Source organism: Triticum urartu, chromosome 2A, assembly GCF_056163025.1.
Source record: "Triticum urartu cultivar PI428250 chromosome 2A, HENAU_Tu73, whole genome shotgun sequence".
Classification (NCBI taxonomy): domain Eukaryota; kingdom Viridiplantae; phylum Streptophyta; class Magnoliopsida; order Poales; family Poaceae; genus Triticum; species Triticum urartu.
This window is the reverse complement of record NC_141874.1, coordinates 4,613,897-4,632,026: the sequence shown is the minus strand read 5'-3', so window position 1 is coordinate 4,632,026 and position 18,130 is coordinate 4,613,897. Positions and strand designations below refer to the sequence as shown.

Here is an 18,130-nt window from a genome sequence, read left to right as displayed (position 1 = left end):
GTACACGTAGCTTTCGTATTAGCCCATCCCGGCCGGGACCAAATTCAAATTTGCATTCTTAGCAGCCAGGCAAGAGAAAGCTGCTCGCCCGTCGATGCTTCTCCCCTGGCCTATGAAAGCTCCGCGAAGCCAAAGGACTGTTATAATATTTAATACTTTGGTGCCGTCGGCGTCACTGCACCTGCCAAGCTGCCTGCCATGGAGGAATGGTTCAGCTTGTGCTTCATAGCACTATGCACGCCGCTTGCCCTTTGGCTTCTCAAGCTCGCCGGCAGCAAGAAAGAGCCACAGAAGCACCATCCGCCGCCGCCAGGGCCATGGACTCTCCCGATCATCGGCAGCCTCCACCACGTCGCCAGCGCCCTCCCTCACCGCAGGATGATGGACCTGTCTCGCCGGCACGGCCCACTGATGCACCTCATGCTAGGCGAGGTCCCCACCGTGATCGTCTCCGCCGCCGAGGCGGCGGCGCTGGTGATGAAGACCAACGACCTCGCCTTCGCGGGCCGGCCGCAGAGCGCGACGTCCGACATCTTCGGCTGCGGCGGCAAGAACATCGGCTTCGCCCCCTACGGCGAGCACTGGCGCCAGATGCGCAAGGTGTGCATCGTGGAGCTCCTCAGCTCCAGGCAGGTGAAGCGCATAGAGAGCACCAGGGCGGAGGAGGTGGGCAACCTCCTCCGCTCCATCGCCGCCATGGATGGCGCCACCGTCAACGTCAGCGAGAAGATGACGGAGCTGAGCAACGACATCGTGACGAGGGCGGTCTTCGGAGGCAAGTTCACGCAGCAGGAAGAGTACCTCCGCGAGCTGGATGAGGCGTTTGCGCTGGTGAGCGGCTTCTCCCCCGTCGACCTTTTCCCGTCGTCGCGGCTAGTCCGGTGGCTCAGCAACGACGAGCGCCGCATGAGGAGGTGCCACGGCCACATCCAACGCATCATCGCCAACGTCATAGACGGGCGCAAGGCCGGGCGAGCCGCCGCCGGAGTTGGTGCCTCCGGCACCGACGAGGAGGATCTGCTGGATGTGTTGCTCAGGCTGCAACAGGAGGACTCGTTGGAATTCCCTCTAACCACCGAGATCATAGGCGCCGTGTTGTTTGTAAGTGTTCCTGTTAGTTTCATGGTGCTATTAAACTATTTAGAGTTACTATTAATACTATGTTATTCTTCACAGAAGAAAAGTGACATGCTATTTGAAGAAAAGTAACATGCTAATGTTAAGTAGCTTTTTAGTCATTCATACTACAACATTATTTTATATGCAGAGATGTTTGATTGTGCTTTCCACGGCCTTGGTTTACAGGACATATTTGCAGGTGCCACGGCGACCATAGGAACCACCTTGACGTGGGCTATGTCGGAGCTTGTGCGCAGGCCTGAAACTATGGTCAGGGCACAACAAGAAGTCCGAGAGGTTCTTGGCGAAGACCGGGCTGTCATTACCAATAACGACCTCGCTAAACTCGCCTACACGCAGATGGTCATCAAGGAAACCCTCAGGTTCCATCCGCCTGCTTCTCTAATTCCCCGCGCGTCCATAGAGGATTGTACTATCATGGGTTATGACATCCCCAAAGGCACCAATGTATACGTTAATGTCTTCGCGATTTCTCGAGATCCTGCATACTGGAACAATCCTGGCGAGTTTATGCCAGAGAGGTTTGAGAACAGCAACACAAATTACAATGGCTCGTACTTTGAATTCACTCCCTTCGGCGCAGGGCGGCGGCAATGCCCCGGGATTCAGTTTAGCTCGTCAGTCATGGAGATGACATTAACAAATATTCTCTATCACTTCAACTGGAAGCTTCCTGATGGTGCTAGCCCGGTTTCGCTTGACATGTCCGAGAAATTTGGGCTTGCAGTAAGCAGAAAGTATGACCTGAAACTTGAAGCTACTCCACACGTGTGGTTCAAAGCTATGCGGTCGAAGTCATAGAGAAAACTTGCATATTCATGTGCAAATGCAAGTAAACATACCTACACTATCAGAACATGTCAATGATGTCATTATTGTGCGTATGGTTGTACCTTTATGCAATAGAATAAGAGAAGCTCATTGCAAACATCGTGTTCTCGTATGAACAAAAACATTGTGGTATTGTACTGCTTTATCTATTATGAACTTCTGAATAATCATGACAGAAGATCATGTAGAACATGGCTGTATTAGTTCTGTATGTTCTTATGAACTTCTGAATAACACATTTACCATTATTTAATTACCGCACGACGTGCTTATGGAATGGCTTTATTTAGAGAATATGATTTGTGGATTAGCAATATATATATGTGTTCTATGCAATTTTCATATCAGTGAATATGCTCAGCTCATATATCAGTGGTTGCCCGGTCCAGTACAGCTCTTGATATTTCCCCATGCAGGGCACCTATCTTAGGACAACCGACACACTTGACTGTAATATAATAGCAAAATATAACTGAACTTATTTTACATTCCTGAAACATACCAGATTCTATAGTCCAATACTAACAAGTAATCTCAGCCATCTGAGAGAGACTGAGGAGCAATGTTTTTTTTTTTTTTTTTTTTTGCGGGATGACTGAGGAGCAATGTTGAAAGTCAATGAAGATCATTTTTATCTACCTCTCAGTTGTGTCGAAGCAATATATGTTCCTGAGCATGAGAATACATTTCCAGAGCTCACCCAAGGTTACTATCAGGCTAGAGCAAACTCTTCGCTTTGCAAGTTCCTAACGAACGTCACGCCGAGTGCTGAGCTGCTGCATATTTTGAGTTTGCGGCTGCTAAAAGTGCCGCGCCGATGCCCGAGCCGTCCTTGGTGTGCTCGACGACAATGTGCTCCATGTCCTGTGGACCAAGCAGCTCCGCCATAGCCTCAACCATGTACGACCTGTACTGAGGGTAATTCTCGTAAAGTCCGCCGTCCATCGCTACCACTGTTCTTCTCCCCAAGATCAGACCCTTGGAATCATTCTCCATCTTCTGAAGAATGCCAGCAATGCCGGCACCAGCCAACCGCCCACCTCTCTTGACGATGCAATCGGAAACTTCTACGATAACCCTTCGTGCCGCTACAGAAGATTGGTTGACCTGCAACCATGGTTATGGACAAAATTGCACGCTCAAGTACTGGCTGTCTTAGTTGGCCATATATGACTGAATAAGTTTAGGAACTTACCCCGATGATATCGCGCAAAATTGATTCAACTTCTCCAAGATCGTCGGAGTTATCTTGTTGCATAGCACACAAATGCGGTGTTCTACAATCGTGTTTGCGGTTCAGCTTAGAACGGCACAAAATTGTGAAACGAAAAGGATAATGTGGACTCTAGAAGCTACAACGTGGAATAACTTGCCTTAGAACAAATGGCTCAGTTAGTTTGTCAGCGAACGAGTGACCGAACAGATCAGACTCTTGAGCCATCCTGGCCAGCACCCTCCGAACAATTTCTCCAAGGTACATCCCGGAAATCGTCTTCTCAAATATCTGCATGTATTGCAAGCTTACCATGCCATCAAAATAAACACATGAACGGATAGGCGAGCAAACCAGAGGTGTTTTACCTGTTCACCAGGATTTATGCTCTCAGCATCCATGTCCCTGTCAAATTCAGTTAGTGGAAGACCATCTGAAAAGGCTCCCCACTCAGTGTTGATAATCTGCATTTTACAAACTTTAACCAACTCAGTGTGCTGGCATTTATTCTCTTATTTCAAGCAATGAAATATTTCACTGAAATTTTATGGCTATGTGGATCGATTGGTGCCTCCTTTTCCAAAAAGGAAAGACTTCATTTGCTCCACTCACCCTTTTTTTTAGGCAAAGCAACGTTGGAATGGCATGCATCGAATGTCAGTTCAGTACGGAGTAAATAAAAGATCTGATCTTGTTGCAGCATACCGTGTTTCCTGTTCCAAGCCCGAGGTGTTGGAGCTTTGGGATGGACTCTGTTCGCTCAATGTAGCAAGCATTTGTGCCAGTTCCCAAAATAACCGCAACCATCACATCCTCGTCCCAATAGTGCGCTCCAGCTAACGCTCCAACGGTATCATTTACCTGTTAAGTGTGATTCACTTGCTTCAAACCATATCATATACCTTTTGATGTGAAATGATGTTGTTTCAGACGCATTTCAGCCCGTGCCAAAGCAGAGCACAAGCAAAAAAGCAGAGTTCAGTATCCACTATGGTAATTGGGTATCCCATTTGCTTTGCTAACCATGAAGTTTGCTGTCGCTATGTGCATTTTCCAATACAGAATCCGGAAGGCAATGAAGCTCTTCCCCTTATCTAAAAGTAATAGTACGAGTTTTGATGGTTGCTTACCAGAGCAGATACACTCATGTCAAGCCCCTGTCTTTCCATGGCGGCATTCAGACAGGCAACCACATCCTTCCCGGCCTGTGAAGACCAACATATTGCTTTATTGTTAGCATGAATTCAACTGAAAAAAGAAACTAACATGCTGATCCATAAGCTATGTCCAGTGGGAAAAAATATTCTTGGTTCAAGCAGGGAACTTTTGGTCTTGCAACTCTTGGTACTAGAAATAACTAAGTACAACACACAAAAATGAGAAAATTGTATTCGGGAAAAGAAAATCTTACAGTCCCAGAGACAGCAAAACCCTTGGTCCACTTGATCAGAATGCCAGAGTCAATGGAAGTCTGCTTCACCGGGAAGGAGAACGTAAAGCCTATCTCCCTTTTCCGGCCCTCCTGAAGATGAAAATTACCACCCGCCTTCGCTACAAAATTCGATAGGCGGGCCGCAATAAAATCGAACAGCTCCTGTTCAATAGCGACAATCGCAGCGTCAAACATCAAACGTGCTCCGTCCATATGCAATTATATGCTAATTCTGTAATCACTGTAAAACCTATTTTTCTTTCTGAAAACAGAGCCAATTAGCTTATAAGAAAACAAATCAATGAACCGGCTACCTCGGTTGTACCATGCATGATTTCCTTTGGGATCGACACTTGCTCGGACTCGGTGTCGACGACGCGCCCATCTTTTCCCCCCAGCTGCACCCTCAGCACTCTGAAGTTGGTGCCTCCCAGATCCAGAGCATAGAACAGCCCTGTTTCACTCCTTCAGCACAACAGCGGTGATGCAGAAATCATTTCATGTACCGAACTGAATTAACTGACATTCATAACCAGATCAAATCTAGTGGCTCACGACACTCACTAAGTCCAATTTACAAAAACTAATTGGTGGACTGAATTGAACCACAGTAACTGAAAGTCAAATGAGGATCAGTTACCCGGTGGGGAGCGAGTAGACATAGCTGGGGATCATCTTGAGCTCGCCGGCGCCGTCCACGGCGAGCCCGGCGCGCATGCCGGCGGCCATGGCGCCCGCCACGTGCCGCAGCAGGGGGAGCGGCGTCGCGCACTGCAGCCTCAGGTCGTCCAGGATGGGCGCGGCCGCGGCCGCAGCCACCTTGGAGCACCGGAGCGTGACGGCGCCGGCGCGCCCCTTCCGGCGGTGCTGCGCGGCGGGGGCGGCCCGGTACGGCGAGCCGACGGCGGCGGACATGTCGAGGCTGGCGGGGGGATGCTGGGAGTGATCTGTGCGGCGAATGATGGGATGGAATCGAGGAAGGTGGCAGGAAAAAAGCTCTCTTGTTGCCTTTTTTAAGCAGAGATAAAAATTGCTTCTTTGCGCGCTCCGCTCCTATTTGTCATCGAACAAGTAAAATCATTTTTTATAGACACGTCAGCTTTTCTACAGTTTTGCCGCGTCAGCATCTGGCATATTGCAGTTATTTTTTTGAATTGTCTGGATTGCTTACCATCTGGCATCTTGCAGTTCATAGTACTTTCTCGGTCTGGATTTTTTTTTAGTTGTTGATTGTTTTTGAGATAGCTAACCGCTTAGTCCAAGCGGTCTCGGTCTGGAATTAGTTGACATTCAAATGGATGTATGTATCTAGACGGAGGAGTTTTATATAATTATGAGCTGAGAGACAGATAAACATATCATATTTTAGAAACATCGAGTATAGCTGGGTTTTAGCATTTGTCGAAAACAATGAAATTTTAGCTTCGTATAGAAGATTGAATTTTTCATTGAATTTCTTCAAATTAATCTTTTTTCTTAAATACATTTCCATGCTTTTCCATTTTGTAGATTTTATTCATATTTTATATTTTAGAATTTTGTGTGTTTACTGATATGCCACATGTGTGAAACCGCTTTCTCTAGGACATATACCAAATATATACTGCTTTGACAGGTCTAAAGTACTTAAATTTAATTATGTTCACTAAATTATTACCCAAAAAATCATTTTAGTTTTCTTGATTTTCTCTGGTTTTTTCTAAAAAAATCATTTTAGTGTCCGTAGATGCACATTCGTCTCGCCAAAGTCGCGAGAAAGAAACCAAATTTGGAGGTCAAATTAAGTAGTGGTGGTGTTTGTTTCTCATCTCTCTTTTTTTTTTCGAAAATCAGGGGCCTCCTCCCGGCTCCAATTTCATTCAAGAAAGAGAAGCCAACCGAGTACCACAACATCCAACGACTAAAAGACACCGAAACTAAAAACAGGTGGAAAACAGCTCGCTGCAAACCTTGTTTTTTATCTTATAAAATCATTTTTGGCATGCTATTTTTTTAAATACTGCTGTTTTTTTCTTCATATTTATGCATGTAGCTGAAACGTCTCATTTGGTCTCATGGAAAGCAACGACCAACTGTAAAAGGTGTGGAACCCATCCCAAGTGGCCATGTGATTGTGCACGAGATCGACGACAGGTCGGGCCAGTCTTTCCAGTTCTCTTCCTCACCCAAACGAAAGCTCAACGAGTATCCAGTATCTGGTGCACCGGGGCAATTTATGCTACCGGTGCACCGGTCGCCAGTTGCACATTAAAAAATGCTCAAAAAATTCCGAAAAAAAACTAGTGCATTGACACAACATGAATGTATGTTGTCATAAAAATTTAGATAAATATTCAAAACATTGCTCGAGATACATAAATAACAAATTTGACACTGAATAGTACATAACACAAGTTGGGCTTCAGTTTTGGCCCACTAGCACATTGACGTCAAATTTGTCATTTTTGTATCTTGACCATTGTTTTGAATTTTGATTTGATTTTTTGTGACAACATACATCGATGTTGTATCGATACACTAAATTTTTTCCAGATTTTTTTGAACATTTTTTAGTGTGCAACGGGCTCCGGTGCACCGGTAGCACCAATTACCTTGATGCACTACCTTGGTGCACCAGATACGTTCCCCGAGTATCCAAGCCTCGTGTCAGTATTAACATTTTTGAGGTAATATGACCAGAAGTCATCTTACCCTAAATGTTCAGTTTGATACTATAACTTTAAAAATACTAATTTATGGTAATCTAACTTGATGTATGGTGCAAATACGATGCTTTTGGTGTACACCTTGCCTTGCCAGTGTGGCAGTGGCCCACCGGTCTTTGACAGTAGAATTATTTTCTGATAAATCCCTGGATTTATTCTAATTACGCAGAAAAGCTTAGGTGGGACCAACCTGTCAGTGAAGAGTATGAAGAGAAAAATTGTATAATAATCTGAGAGGCAACATTATTTGAAACCGAGATCTTCTGGGCGCTCACGTGGAGAACTTTTTTCTTTTTGCGGGGTACGCTCACGTGGAGAACTACAGCGCCAGCTTCAACCAGATGCTACGTAGGAATAACTACTTCTTATATCCCTTTACTTAGAGCACGAGGCCATCAGCTACGATGCGCTATGCTACTGCAGCCCAGTTTACACCTTTGTTGAAAAAACATTGTAGATGCTATGTAAATTATGATACCCCTCGGAAAAAAATGTAAATTATTATCCAAGTAACAAAACAACTTTTAAATATTCGTGTGTTATAAATATTGTAAATACAAACAAAATAAGTTACTTTTAAAATTGTCCATGTATTATTTCCATATATTTCTGAATAAAATAATTATTTGTAAAACTAAAATTCAAAAATATATTTAGTTATACAAACATTTCAATAACAATACGCACATTTTTATAGTTAAATTTCGTCACAATGAAGAATATTCATAATTTAAATTTTAAACTGTTAATATGGATATATAATCGGGTCTAATATTTAATTTAAATTATATAATTTTTTGAACATAAGTCATGAGTAAAATTTTATATACGTCTTAAATAAACATATTAAAATTTTGGATACACTAGACATATTTCTTTAATAAACATTTTAAACGCCCATATTAACTAAATATTTTTTTATAATTTACAGGTTTATTATTTGAACATAACTTTATTACCTACATTTTACAATTATCTTAAAGAAAATAGCGTGTGTAAAATGGCCGCAGTTTCTGCAGCCCGTCTAAGCTCTGCATGTGGCTTGGTTCAGTATATATCGTTACCCACCATAGTAGTAGATAGAGAATATCAATGGTGTAGTGCCATTAGCGGGTCGTTTGTTGATCCCGGGTTCGAGACCCGGCGGCCCCATTTTATTGTTATTTTGCTCATTTATGAGCAGTACACTAGTCATTTCATACGCGTGTTGTGACTCTATCTACACGCTTGAGTCAAGTTAGATGACCACAAATTCGTATTTTTAAAGTTCTAGCACTAAACTGAACATCCAACGCAAGTTATATGACTCCCAACGATATTAGCTCAACATTTTTATATAAGAAATATCGGAACTGTGCTTCCCGGTTTCATGTTTCTTTGGTTTCCGGTTTTTTCATGTTTTTTTTTTCATTTCCAGTTCTTTTTAGGAATTTTTTCGAGGCAAATTAACATGTGATCTCGTTTCAAAGATCTCGACGCGATTTTCTTTTCCAGCCAAACCCAACGCTGAAAGTGATTCGTGATTTGAACACACAGTACCTCTAACTAGTGATTTCATGACGTTGTTAGCTCCTAAGTTAATATCGTACACTCTTGTTCCAGGAAAAGAAAAACAGTTCTCCACGAGAAACAAATCTTTGAGTACCTCTCCGCCTAGCCTCTCCGCCCCACCGCCGGTGGCCACTCCGGCCCCGGCGTCCACGATCTCGTGCCTTCACCAACGCCCTGTGACGATCCGGCCTCCTCTCACTCGCAATCTCCCAGATCAATTTTCTCCATATCCTTCCTCCTCCTAGCCACCAATGTCGCTCGCAGAACTCGACTTTGACAAGGGGCAGGACTTTGCCTCAGAAATCTGGAAAAAATGGGGTGTCCCAATCAACCACGATGATGATCAAGAATCTGAAGCATTCCCACTGGTGGCCGAATTCACCAGATCTCGTCTGCGGCTCACGGAAGAATCGGTTAGCACTATTCTCTTGGCTTGTTTTGGAGGTAGAGCATCACTTTTTAAAGTCAAGTTGCTTCAGAATTGGTCTTTTAAGTTTATTGTCTCTTCCAAAGAAGTGGGATTCTCTATCATCAAGGGAGGTAACATTTCACTCCCTCTGCTTAATGTTAACTTCCTTCTCTGGGGTGAAGGAGGCCCCAATTCTTGCTGGGAACTTGATCAATATCTCCAAGAAAAGGAGGACGAGTGGACACATGTTTTTCGTCGTCATCCTAGGAAATCATACGTTGCAGCTCTTAGATCCCCAGCTATTTTCCCCGCTCCTGATCTTGTTGATCATCGTGATTCACGGGATCGTTCATCTCAATCATTAAGTCATGCTCCATCAACGGGACATGATGGTCATTATGGCCATAATGGTCATTCATCAGTTGCTATTGATCAGAGGGTGGGATCACAGCAAATTCAAACTAATCAACATGCCTTTTGTGTGCGCTGTTTGCTCTTTGGCCATGCGAGGCCCAATTGCTCTAATCGCATTAAGTGTAGGTCTTGCAAAAAATGGGGCCACATTGCTAAAAACTGCTTCTCCGCGGCCCAGCCCAGACAGACGCAGCCCACCTTCACTTTACCGGTGCAGCCCTCCAATTTTGCTGGCCCATCCCGGACGATTGCCCTTCCGAGGTACCCCACCACTGTTCCCGCTGCGGGTTTGGCAGGTGCAGTCAATCAACCATCATCTCCTGCACGCCTCGATTTTACCTCCTCTGTTCCTTCCCGAGTTACCTCCCTCCATTACTCCGCCTCTCACCCCTCTGCTGCACAAAGATTGCTGGCCGCCACCATCCCCATTGCCCAGAGATCCCAGCTCCGCTCCTCTCCCTCCCACAATCCAACAAAGAATACCATCACCATGGCTTCCTTCCCTTTCGATCCCTCCCCTTTCCTCCCCCAACCATCAAAGCATCACAGTTGAAGGGAGGCCAGCCACACTACTAGGAAAAGGCCTACTAATGGCGCACCTAATTTGGCCATTAATGGCGCATTAGTGGTGCGCCATTAGTGCCACGCCATTAATATATTTTACTAATGGCGCACCACTGGTGCGCCATTAGTATACCAGATACTAATGGCGCACCTCAGATGCGCCATTAGTATATACAACAGTGCACCATTAGTATGCCTCCCAGGGGGCCATCTATACCCAGGTGCTTTGGCATACTAATGGCGCACAACAACAAGATGCGCCATTAGTAACTTCGGCATACTAATGGCGCACTGTTTAATGATGCGCCATTAGTATCCTTTGGCATACTAATGGCGCACTGTGATGTGATGCGCCATTAGTATGAATATTAGGTTTTTTTTTATTTTTTAATTTTCTATTTTTTGCACAGGTTACAAAATGTATAATTGGACAAAATATAGACAGCACACATCAACAACAGATTCATCGAATACAATAGAAGATTAGTCTCTGAATACAATTCATCATATTAGTCTCCGAATACAATTCATCATATTAGTCTCCAAATTGAAAAGACCGAACAAAGATAGAACATTATATTACAAGTCTCGAGACCGCGAGTAGCGAGTTTGTCTTCACATTACAAGTCGATATCGATCATCTAAACTACCATCACATAGAAGAGAGCTGCGGTCATCACGATGAGCGTCATCACGATGAAACTCATCTTCATCCGGTTCCTCCAGCGCTCCCTCCCCTCTCCCGCTAGATAGCGGGCGTATCTAGATTCGGCCTCGGCCCTAGTGGTGTACCCTTTGTAACTGTTACCGCTGAATCGGTGAACCTGTCTCCGACACTCCTCCCAGTCGTCGTAGACTCCGGGAACCTTACCCTTGTACACGACATACGACGGCATCGCTATGCAGTAGCCAAACTAAACGTTAGTACCAATTCACAGACAATACATAAGCAATATATAAGTATGCAACAGAACGATCGGAAGAGAAAAGCAAGACATTAATAGCATCGATTACATCTAAGTTGAACGACTCTCAAAACCAAAGAGACATACTACAAGTTCATTAAAGTTTAATTACAACATGAGCCAATCGATGTTTCAGAACTAGACACAGCATCACTGCTTTCAACTCGACTCAAGGGACCGGAGCGTGGATGAAGCCGCCATCTATCATGGGAGTCATGAAATAACGGTCGTTGTCAGCCTGCATTTGTAGCATTGTGTCGATGTCACTGTTGGACGGTTGATTTCTGAGGTAGAACTGCCCCGAGGTACGAAGGACATCTTGATGGATGATTTCCGCAAACTCCGACTGGATGCGAAAGAATTCTTGTCTGATGTCCGCGTCCTGGATTGCCGACACGCTCGCGGCCCAATCTTTGAGTTTACTCGGTAGCAGAAGTTGATGATGGTCCCGTACGATCGCCCGCATGTGATGGATGGCGTAGTAGGCACCCTTCTGACCGCCAGGCGGCTGCTTGACGCAGCAGAACGTCGTATTGTGGGAGAACACGTGCTTGCCGTACTTACGAATAAGCCTGGTGAAGGTGCCTCCAGATTTGACGTAGCCGGGGAGAATATCATCAAGAACCTTCTTGACATTTGTGTAGTCTACGTTCGACTGACGGTCCGGGTCGAAATACATGGCCATGGAATATTTGGGGCTTAGGAGGATGAGCGTGCAATGTGTGTCACTGCAGAAAACACGGAATGTTAAAAGAAAAACGATCGAAATCTAAGAATTCATATGTTACGGGGCGGTTGAGGGGAGGACTTACTCGAGAAAGTAAGGCACGAGGAAGTTATCCTTATCTTGGTTTGCCAGAATGACGCCTTCGAGGTAAGAAGTCGCGACTTGCCGGTCCCCAGCGCTGCCCAAGATCTTGGCACGCATGTAGAAGGGGTCGACTATCACGATGTCCGGGGTCTTGTCGCGAATGATCCGCATCTCCATACTCAGCGAAAATAGCCGAACGAAGGTGTAGTGCAGCGGATGAAGGTTCAACATAGCGTGGATGTCATCAAACCGCAGGACGATCGTACCCCCGATGGAGTTATCCACAAAGCCCTTGCCCTCTGGCACCTTGGCCGCGAAAACCGGGTATGCCACATCCTTCTCTCCGAGACGCCGCTTCTCCAAAGAAAGAACACTGTCATGCAGACTCCGCATAGCACCGGTTGCAGCATCGAGCATATTTCTCGGTAGCATCGGCCTACCCGCCACATGCACCCTCCTCGAGATATCCTCAGGTGAAGGTGGCCCGTCCTGAGCACGGATAGTACTCGGTGCCGGCTGGCCCGCACCCTTGTTAGTCTTTCTTTTGCGTGCCTTCTTCTTCTCCTGTAATGGGACCGAGTTCTGCTCACAGACCGCCTTCTTGAGTGTGTTGGGGCTGATAATATTTCGCACCTCGCCTATCTGAGGCTCGGTGAAGTCGGCAGCTAGAGGCGTCTCCTAAGAGCTGAACAGCAGACGACGCCTGTTGCAACTTGGCTTCTCCGCGGTACCAGCTAGATCGCGCACGTCTTTTGTTGGGTTGGGTTCTTGAGAAGGAGGCCCCATGAAGTCGCCACCGTACCCATGATCGGCAAAGTACTGATCGACGTTGGCAAATGTATCGTCGTCATCGTCGTTCTGATCCTGTGCCATATGCATGTTTGGATCCAGTGGCATAGGGATGTCCGGCACCGTTGCGGCGGTCTTGCCATGGGGCCGACTTGGCGCCGGCACGACTGGCGGTGTTGTCTTTGGGGTGGTGTCCCCCGCCCCCAAACGAATCTGGCTCTTCGGCCAAAGCAGGGGCCAGCTCAGGCAGGCGCTGAGGGTCATCACGTCATCATCGTCGGCCCCGACGGGTCGAATCGGAGGTAACAACTCGTCGCAGCCTGGCAGCACCCGAACCAGTTGAACCCTAAACAAGTTGGGTGGCATCTGGGTACCGTGGAACAAGGGGTTGCCCGGTTGAACGATTTTTCCCTTGGCAACATCGACCAACTCGTTGTTCACGAAGTGCAGGAGAGTGCACGGAACGTCGGCGGCGCCTTGCGAAAACATGTAGGGCGTCAGGGATGCCCAGTCAAAGGCAAGGAGATGAAGTCCTCGGCCGAGAGAGGCTTAATTAGTTACCGTGATGATGGCGTCGAGCTCGGCTAATGTCGAGGCACCGCCAACGGCGGGCCTGCAGTTGACGGAGGGGCCGCTTGCTGCAGAGGTGTCGGCCGGCGTACACCCGGGTGCATTAAGCTCCCGTGCCGGCGTCGGAGACACCAATGGCCCCGCCATCGCGTTCTGCGAGTTGCTGGCCGTGAAGCTAGGAATCGGGGGCGGCCCCTGTTGGTCGCCCGCAATCCACGCACTAATCCCCTGGATCAAGGTAGGCACAATGGCGGTGATCGTCGCTCCGAGTTGTTATTGCACTTGCTCTTGGACAATCTCCGGAATCCGCGCCACCTGTGCCCTGAGTTCTTGAACCTCGCGCGCCTGGCTTTCCGAGCTGGTATTTTTCTCCTTTCGCCCACCAGTGTTATAGTATGACGACCATTTTGTCGACAAGCCTTTGCCGGCCACACGACCAACTGACGTCGTGAGCTTCTACTTGTTCTTCATTACATTCAACGCCCTATTTAGAGTGGTGTCCCAAGGGTTGCTCTTAGTCGACCCCGCGCTACTGCTTTCAGTCGCCTGCGGAAGGAATGTGAACCATTTAGAAATTTGGCTTCATTAATTAGAATGCAACCATATGGAGCTAATTACGCGGGGGTGTATTCCTTACCAGAACAAGCTCAAGCGCCCGGGTCTTCGGATCCGTGGTAAGCTCCTTTGTTTTCGGGTCCTTCTTGTACCAGGCCCTGACAAAGTTCCTGGTCTGCTTGTCACCGTATTTATCGAAGAGGGGCGGTAGGCCTTGCTCGGCACGGTCCGCCTCCTCCTCGTCCCATATAGGCTCCGCCACTCTGTAACCGCCGGGACCGAGTGTGTGTTCCCCTAAGTTCAGCTCCCGCATTTCTTTCCCCCACTTACTTGATTCGGAGTTTGCGGTGCTCGAGCAATTGATCTTGAAGTCGTTGTAGTCATCTTTGGTGATCGAAGGATTTTTCTCCTTGATCTTCTCATAACTCTCACCTTTCTCGATCATTCTCTTCACATTGCTTTTCCAAGTAGACAGGGCCTTGCTCATCTTCGTGAGGGCAGCATTGTTCACTTTATTCCCTTTGAGGCTTGTGTTTTCAAATTTAATGAGGAACTTGTATCGTTCGTGCAGCTTCGTGAAGAGGAGGTTGCGCAAATTCCCTCGGTCAGGATGCCTCAGGTTCTCGGTGTTGATCGAGACGGCGCTCCGGAGAATGCACCCGAGCTGAAGCGAGTACCCCTTGACTATTCGTTCGGGCGCCGTTGGATTCCCGTCGGAGTCCACTTCAGTAACTTCCTCCTTGAGGGTGCGGAGCACGGTCGGGCGCCGGTCCTTCCGTTGCCTCTTCGGTTGGCTGCCATCTGTGCATGCGCCGCCATCATCAGTGGTGGCATCCTCGGCGACACCATCAGTGGGGTCATCCTCGGGGGTACCATCAGTGGTCTCAGGATCGGTGGGGAAGGCGGCGTCCTCATACAAGTGAGGTTGTTCCTCCATCTCCTGGGACAGCTCCTAGAATGCCTTGACGCCCGAACCCCCGGCCTCATCGTTGTTGGCCATGTTTCTCTCTAAATAGGAACAAAGTTTGGTCAAAAAGTTGGTTATTGTCAAGGAACAAGATCATGGTCTCATCATTTAGGGTTTGTCGACACCGAGGCATCCTAAAAGCTAAGCTTTTATCATTGAGGGTTTTTCGACGCCGAGGCACCCTAAAAGCCTAAGCTTTCATCATTTCGGTTTTTATCGACACCGAGGCACCCTAAAAGCCATGCATTAGTCACAAGTACGCCGGGGCACTTGATCCTACTTAATTAACTACTAAGATACCCCGGCCCATGCATTAGTCACAAGTACCCCATATGTCCTATTTTTAGCAAAGTCATGCTAAAATTCACGGAAAATTTCAGCATGACCTTTGCTGAAAATAGGACATATGGAGTACCCGAATTTGCCGGAACGGAAGTTAATCGACATTCCAGCAAACTCAAGGGCCTCTCGGGTGGACAAGGCAAAAAAGGCCTCCATCACAACATGGAAAATACATTGGCATGTGAAGAGGTGAAACAATATATGCATCTCCAAGCAGTGTCATTCAACATTTTGGACAAACCACTACAAGCAATACTGGACCATTTCTCCCCCAATACATCATAGCAATATTATTTGGGTACCTATATGGTATTAACATGCCATTCTCTGTCAACAGAAGTAGCACAAAATCATTCAAGTACCAGTGTTTAACTAAAACTTGGTGTGAATAAGATCCTCTGTCAGTACTTCATACCAATAATCAAAACCCCAAAACCTGACCCCAACTAGTTACCATAAGGTCAAATACTGTCCACAAAACCATAACAGAAATAGCACAAAATTATTCAAGTATCATTGTTTAACTAAAACTTGGTGTAAATAAGGTAATAAAAGCAAATTATCCTAGCCAATATGGGTTTTCAGGAAATATTGAGACGCCGCACTTCTGATCGACTCCTGAGGTACATTCTCAACTAGCATAGTTTGTTTACCTTCTATTCCTATGTGGTTCATTACTTGATTTCCTTTCAGCCTCAAAGTTTATGTTTGTCCTGGTCATATTATGCTTTTGGCAACCACTAGAAATGTAAAAGATTTTTTGTGAACTTGGGAAGAAAAGAACCAACTTTCATCAAAGAAATAAAAATAAGATCATGAGCAGAATAGTTGTTAGGGTACTGTCATTTATAGGACCATTTAACATTGGCTAGGCATTTCTTGGCTGCAACAATCACTGAGTTTGAAATAGGTAGAATAGAATGTATTTTTCTCACTTGGGAAAGTAATCAGTTACAGCAACTTCAATATTTTGTGTCTCTGAATATTTGCATAAATTCCTACCATCATCCATAACACTGACAGAGCTTTTTGGCCAACACTCATAACACTGATCAACATTTCTCTAACTCAGACTACTTTACACTGATCAACTGTTCTAATGGAGGAGAGGAGGAACAGCTGAGGTGGCTACTCACATCTACTTCTGGTGGGTGCTGAGGTAGGACTTCTCACAGTACTCGGAGGCGGAGTAGAGCTGCGGCCGCAGGTTCTTGAGCTCCTGCATCAAGCATGGCCACAACGCTCAGTTTATCTACCATAGACAGTTTAGCAGAAACAAAAGCAACACACACATGTCTATGAAGTATCTGAATTTTGCAACTTTATTGTGTCTGAAATAGCTTTACTCGATGGTGTACATGCAGATCTCAGTTTCAAACTGGAATAATTTACAAGCAGGTCTAGAGTACTGTCAAAATTCAAAATGGTGACTGAATTTAACTGACAAACACATATGACTGTGCCATTCTAAGATTAAAAGGAAGACACAAAGAACTTAATTAGATAAAGCAGTGTTAGCTTTCCTAAGACAAGTATCAGCAAAGCATACACAAAAAGTATCCAAAGCAATAAGCACCAAAACATTACTACACACAAAATATCCAGTCTACTCACTGAAACCTTTGAATCTCAAACTGTCCCAACTTGACAAGTCAAGGGAAACTCAGCGTTCACAAATTAGTTCAATTAAAGGCATTAATGCCGGTGAAACTATGTACTGGTTCAAGGACCAAAGAACACACATGGTGTGGTGCCGTTGGTCGTAATGAACACCACCTACAATGTCAGAGCCTAATCTCCCCAACCACATTGGTTGCAAAGGGCCAAGGCACCACCAAGAACCACCCAGAACGCTAAACGAGCTCAGATTACCCACCTGTTCATTCCAAGACCGACAAAGAAATCCCCAAATTCGCTAAAAGAGGCACCGACCCGAGGATCGGGAACTAAATTACCTCGCTGAAATCACTTCGAGACCACCCAAGAAGAAACGGAGAACTAATAAGAACCTAATGCGCATTCCCCAACTAATAAAACCGATCAAGAAGCAGCAGCAGCGGCACGACGGGGCGGCGGCGGCGAGCTCCTGCTCCTAACCCTAGGTCGCCGCCCCGTGGGGGCATGGGGATGAGCGGGGGAGAGAGGGAGGGAGGGACATAGACTAACCGTCGTCGATGAGCAGCAGCCGCGCGGGGAGGCTCGCGCCGCCGTCGAGGAGCACGTCCGACGAGGCTAGCCGTCGTTCGTCCGTCCGTCGAGGAGCCCGTCCGTCGAGGAGCGCGGGGAGGCTCGCGCCGCCGTCCGTCCGAGGAGGTCGCGGGCTCGAGGGGGAGGAAGGGGAGAGGGAGGCGGCGGGGGCGCGTGGGCGGCTGCGGCGCAGTGGGTCGGGGCAGCGGCGGCGGCGGCGCGATGGAGGGAGGGACGAGGGAAGGAGCGGCGCGGTGGATCGAGGGAGAGGGAACTGGCGAGGGGGAGAGGGAAGGGGGGATCGGGCGAAGGGGTATCACAATACTAATGGCGCACCACCCCTCGGTGCGCCATAAGTACATCCATACTAATGGCGCACCTCACCGTGGTGCGCCATAAGTACATCCATACTAATGGCGCACCTCACCGTGGTGCGCCATTAGTAGTTTTTTTCTTATAGCAATGGCACAATACTAATGGCGCACCACCCCTCGGTGCGCCATAAGTACATCCATACTAATGGCGCACCTCACCGTGGTGCGCCATTAGTTTTTTTTTTGATTTCTACTCGAGCCAACAGGTTATCTTCCACCTGACCTGATTCACACCAAGTTCCCTCTACTAGCTCGACTCGTCAGCAGCCAGTTCTCACACCAGGAGGTCCTGGGTTCGATTCCCAGGCTCC

The 18,130-nt window shown here is 46.9% G+C and overlaps 2 protein-coding genes across 2 annotated transcripts; one reads left to right on the top strand and one right to left on the bottom strand.

Moving 5' to 3' along the window:
* The first annotated feature begins 100 nt into the window (after positions 1-100).
* LOC125534967 (desmethyl-deoxy-podophyllotoxin synthase) lies at positions 101-2,224 on the top strand. The gene is made up of 2 exons (XM_048698027.2): positions 101-1,101; positions 1,306-2,224. Exons 1-2 carry the CDS (start codon positions 199-201, stop codon positions 1,939-1,941), a joined length of 1,539 nt encoding a protein of 512 aa, XP_048553984.2. The 5' UTR covers positions 101-198; the 3' UTR covers positions 1,942-2,224.
* Positions 2,225-2,444: 220 nt separating this feature from the next.
* On the bottom strand, positions 2,445-5,629 carry HXK3 (hexokinase 3). The gene is made up of 9 exons (XM_048697832.2): positions 5,257-5,629; positions 4,931-5,081; positions 4,596-4,778; positions 4,315-4,389; positions 3,890-4,045; positions 3,553-3,648; positions 3,345-3,475; positions 3,167-3,248; positions 2,445-3,078 (listed from the first exon to the last, which is right to left on the bottom strand). Exons 1-9 carry the CDS (start codon positions 5,529-5,531, stop codon positions 2,728-2,730), a joined length of 1,500 nt encoding a protein of 499 aa, XP_048553789.2. The 5' UTR covers positions 5,532-5,629; the 3' UTR covers positions 2,445-2,727.
* Between the last annotated feature and the right edge of the window lie 12,501 nt (positions 5,630-18,130).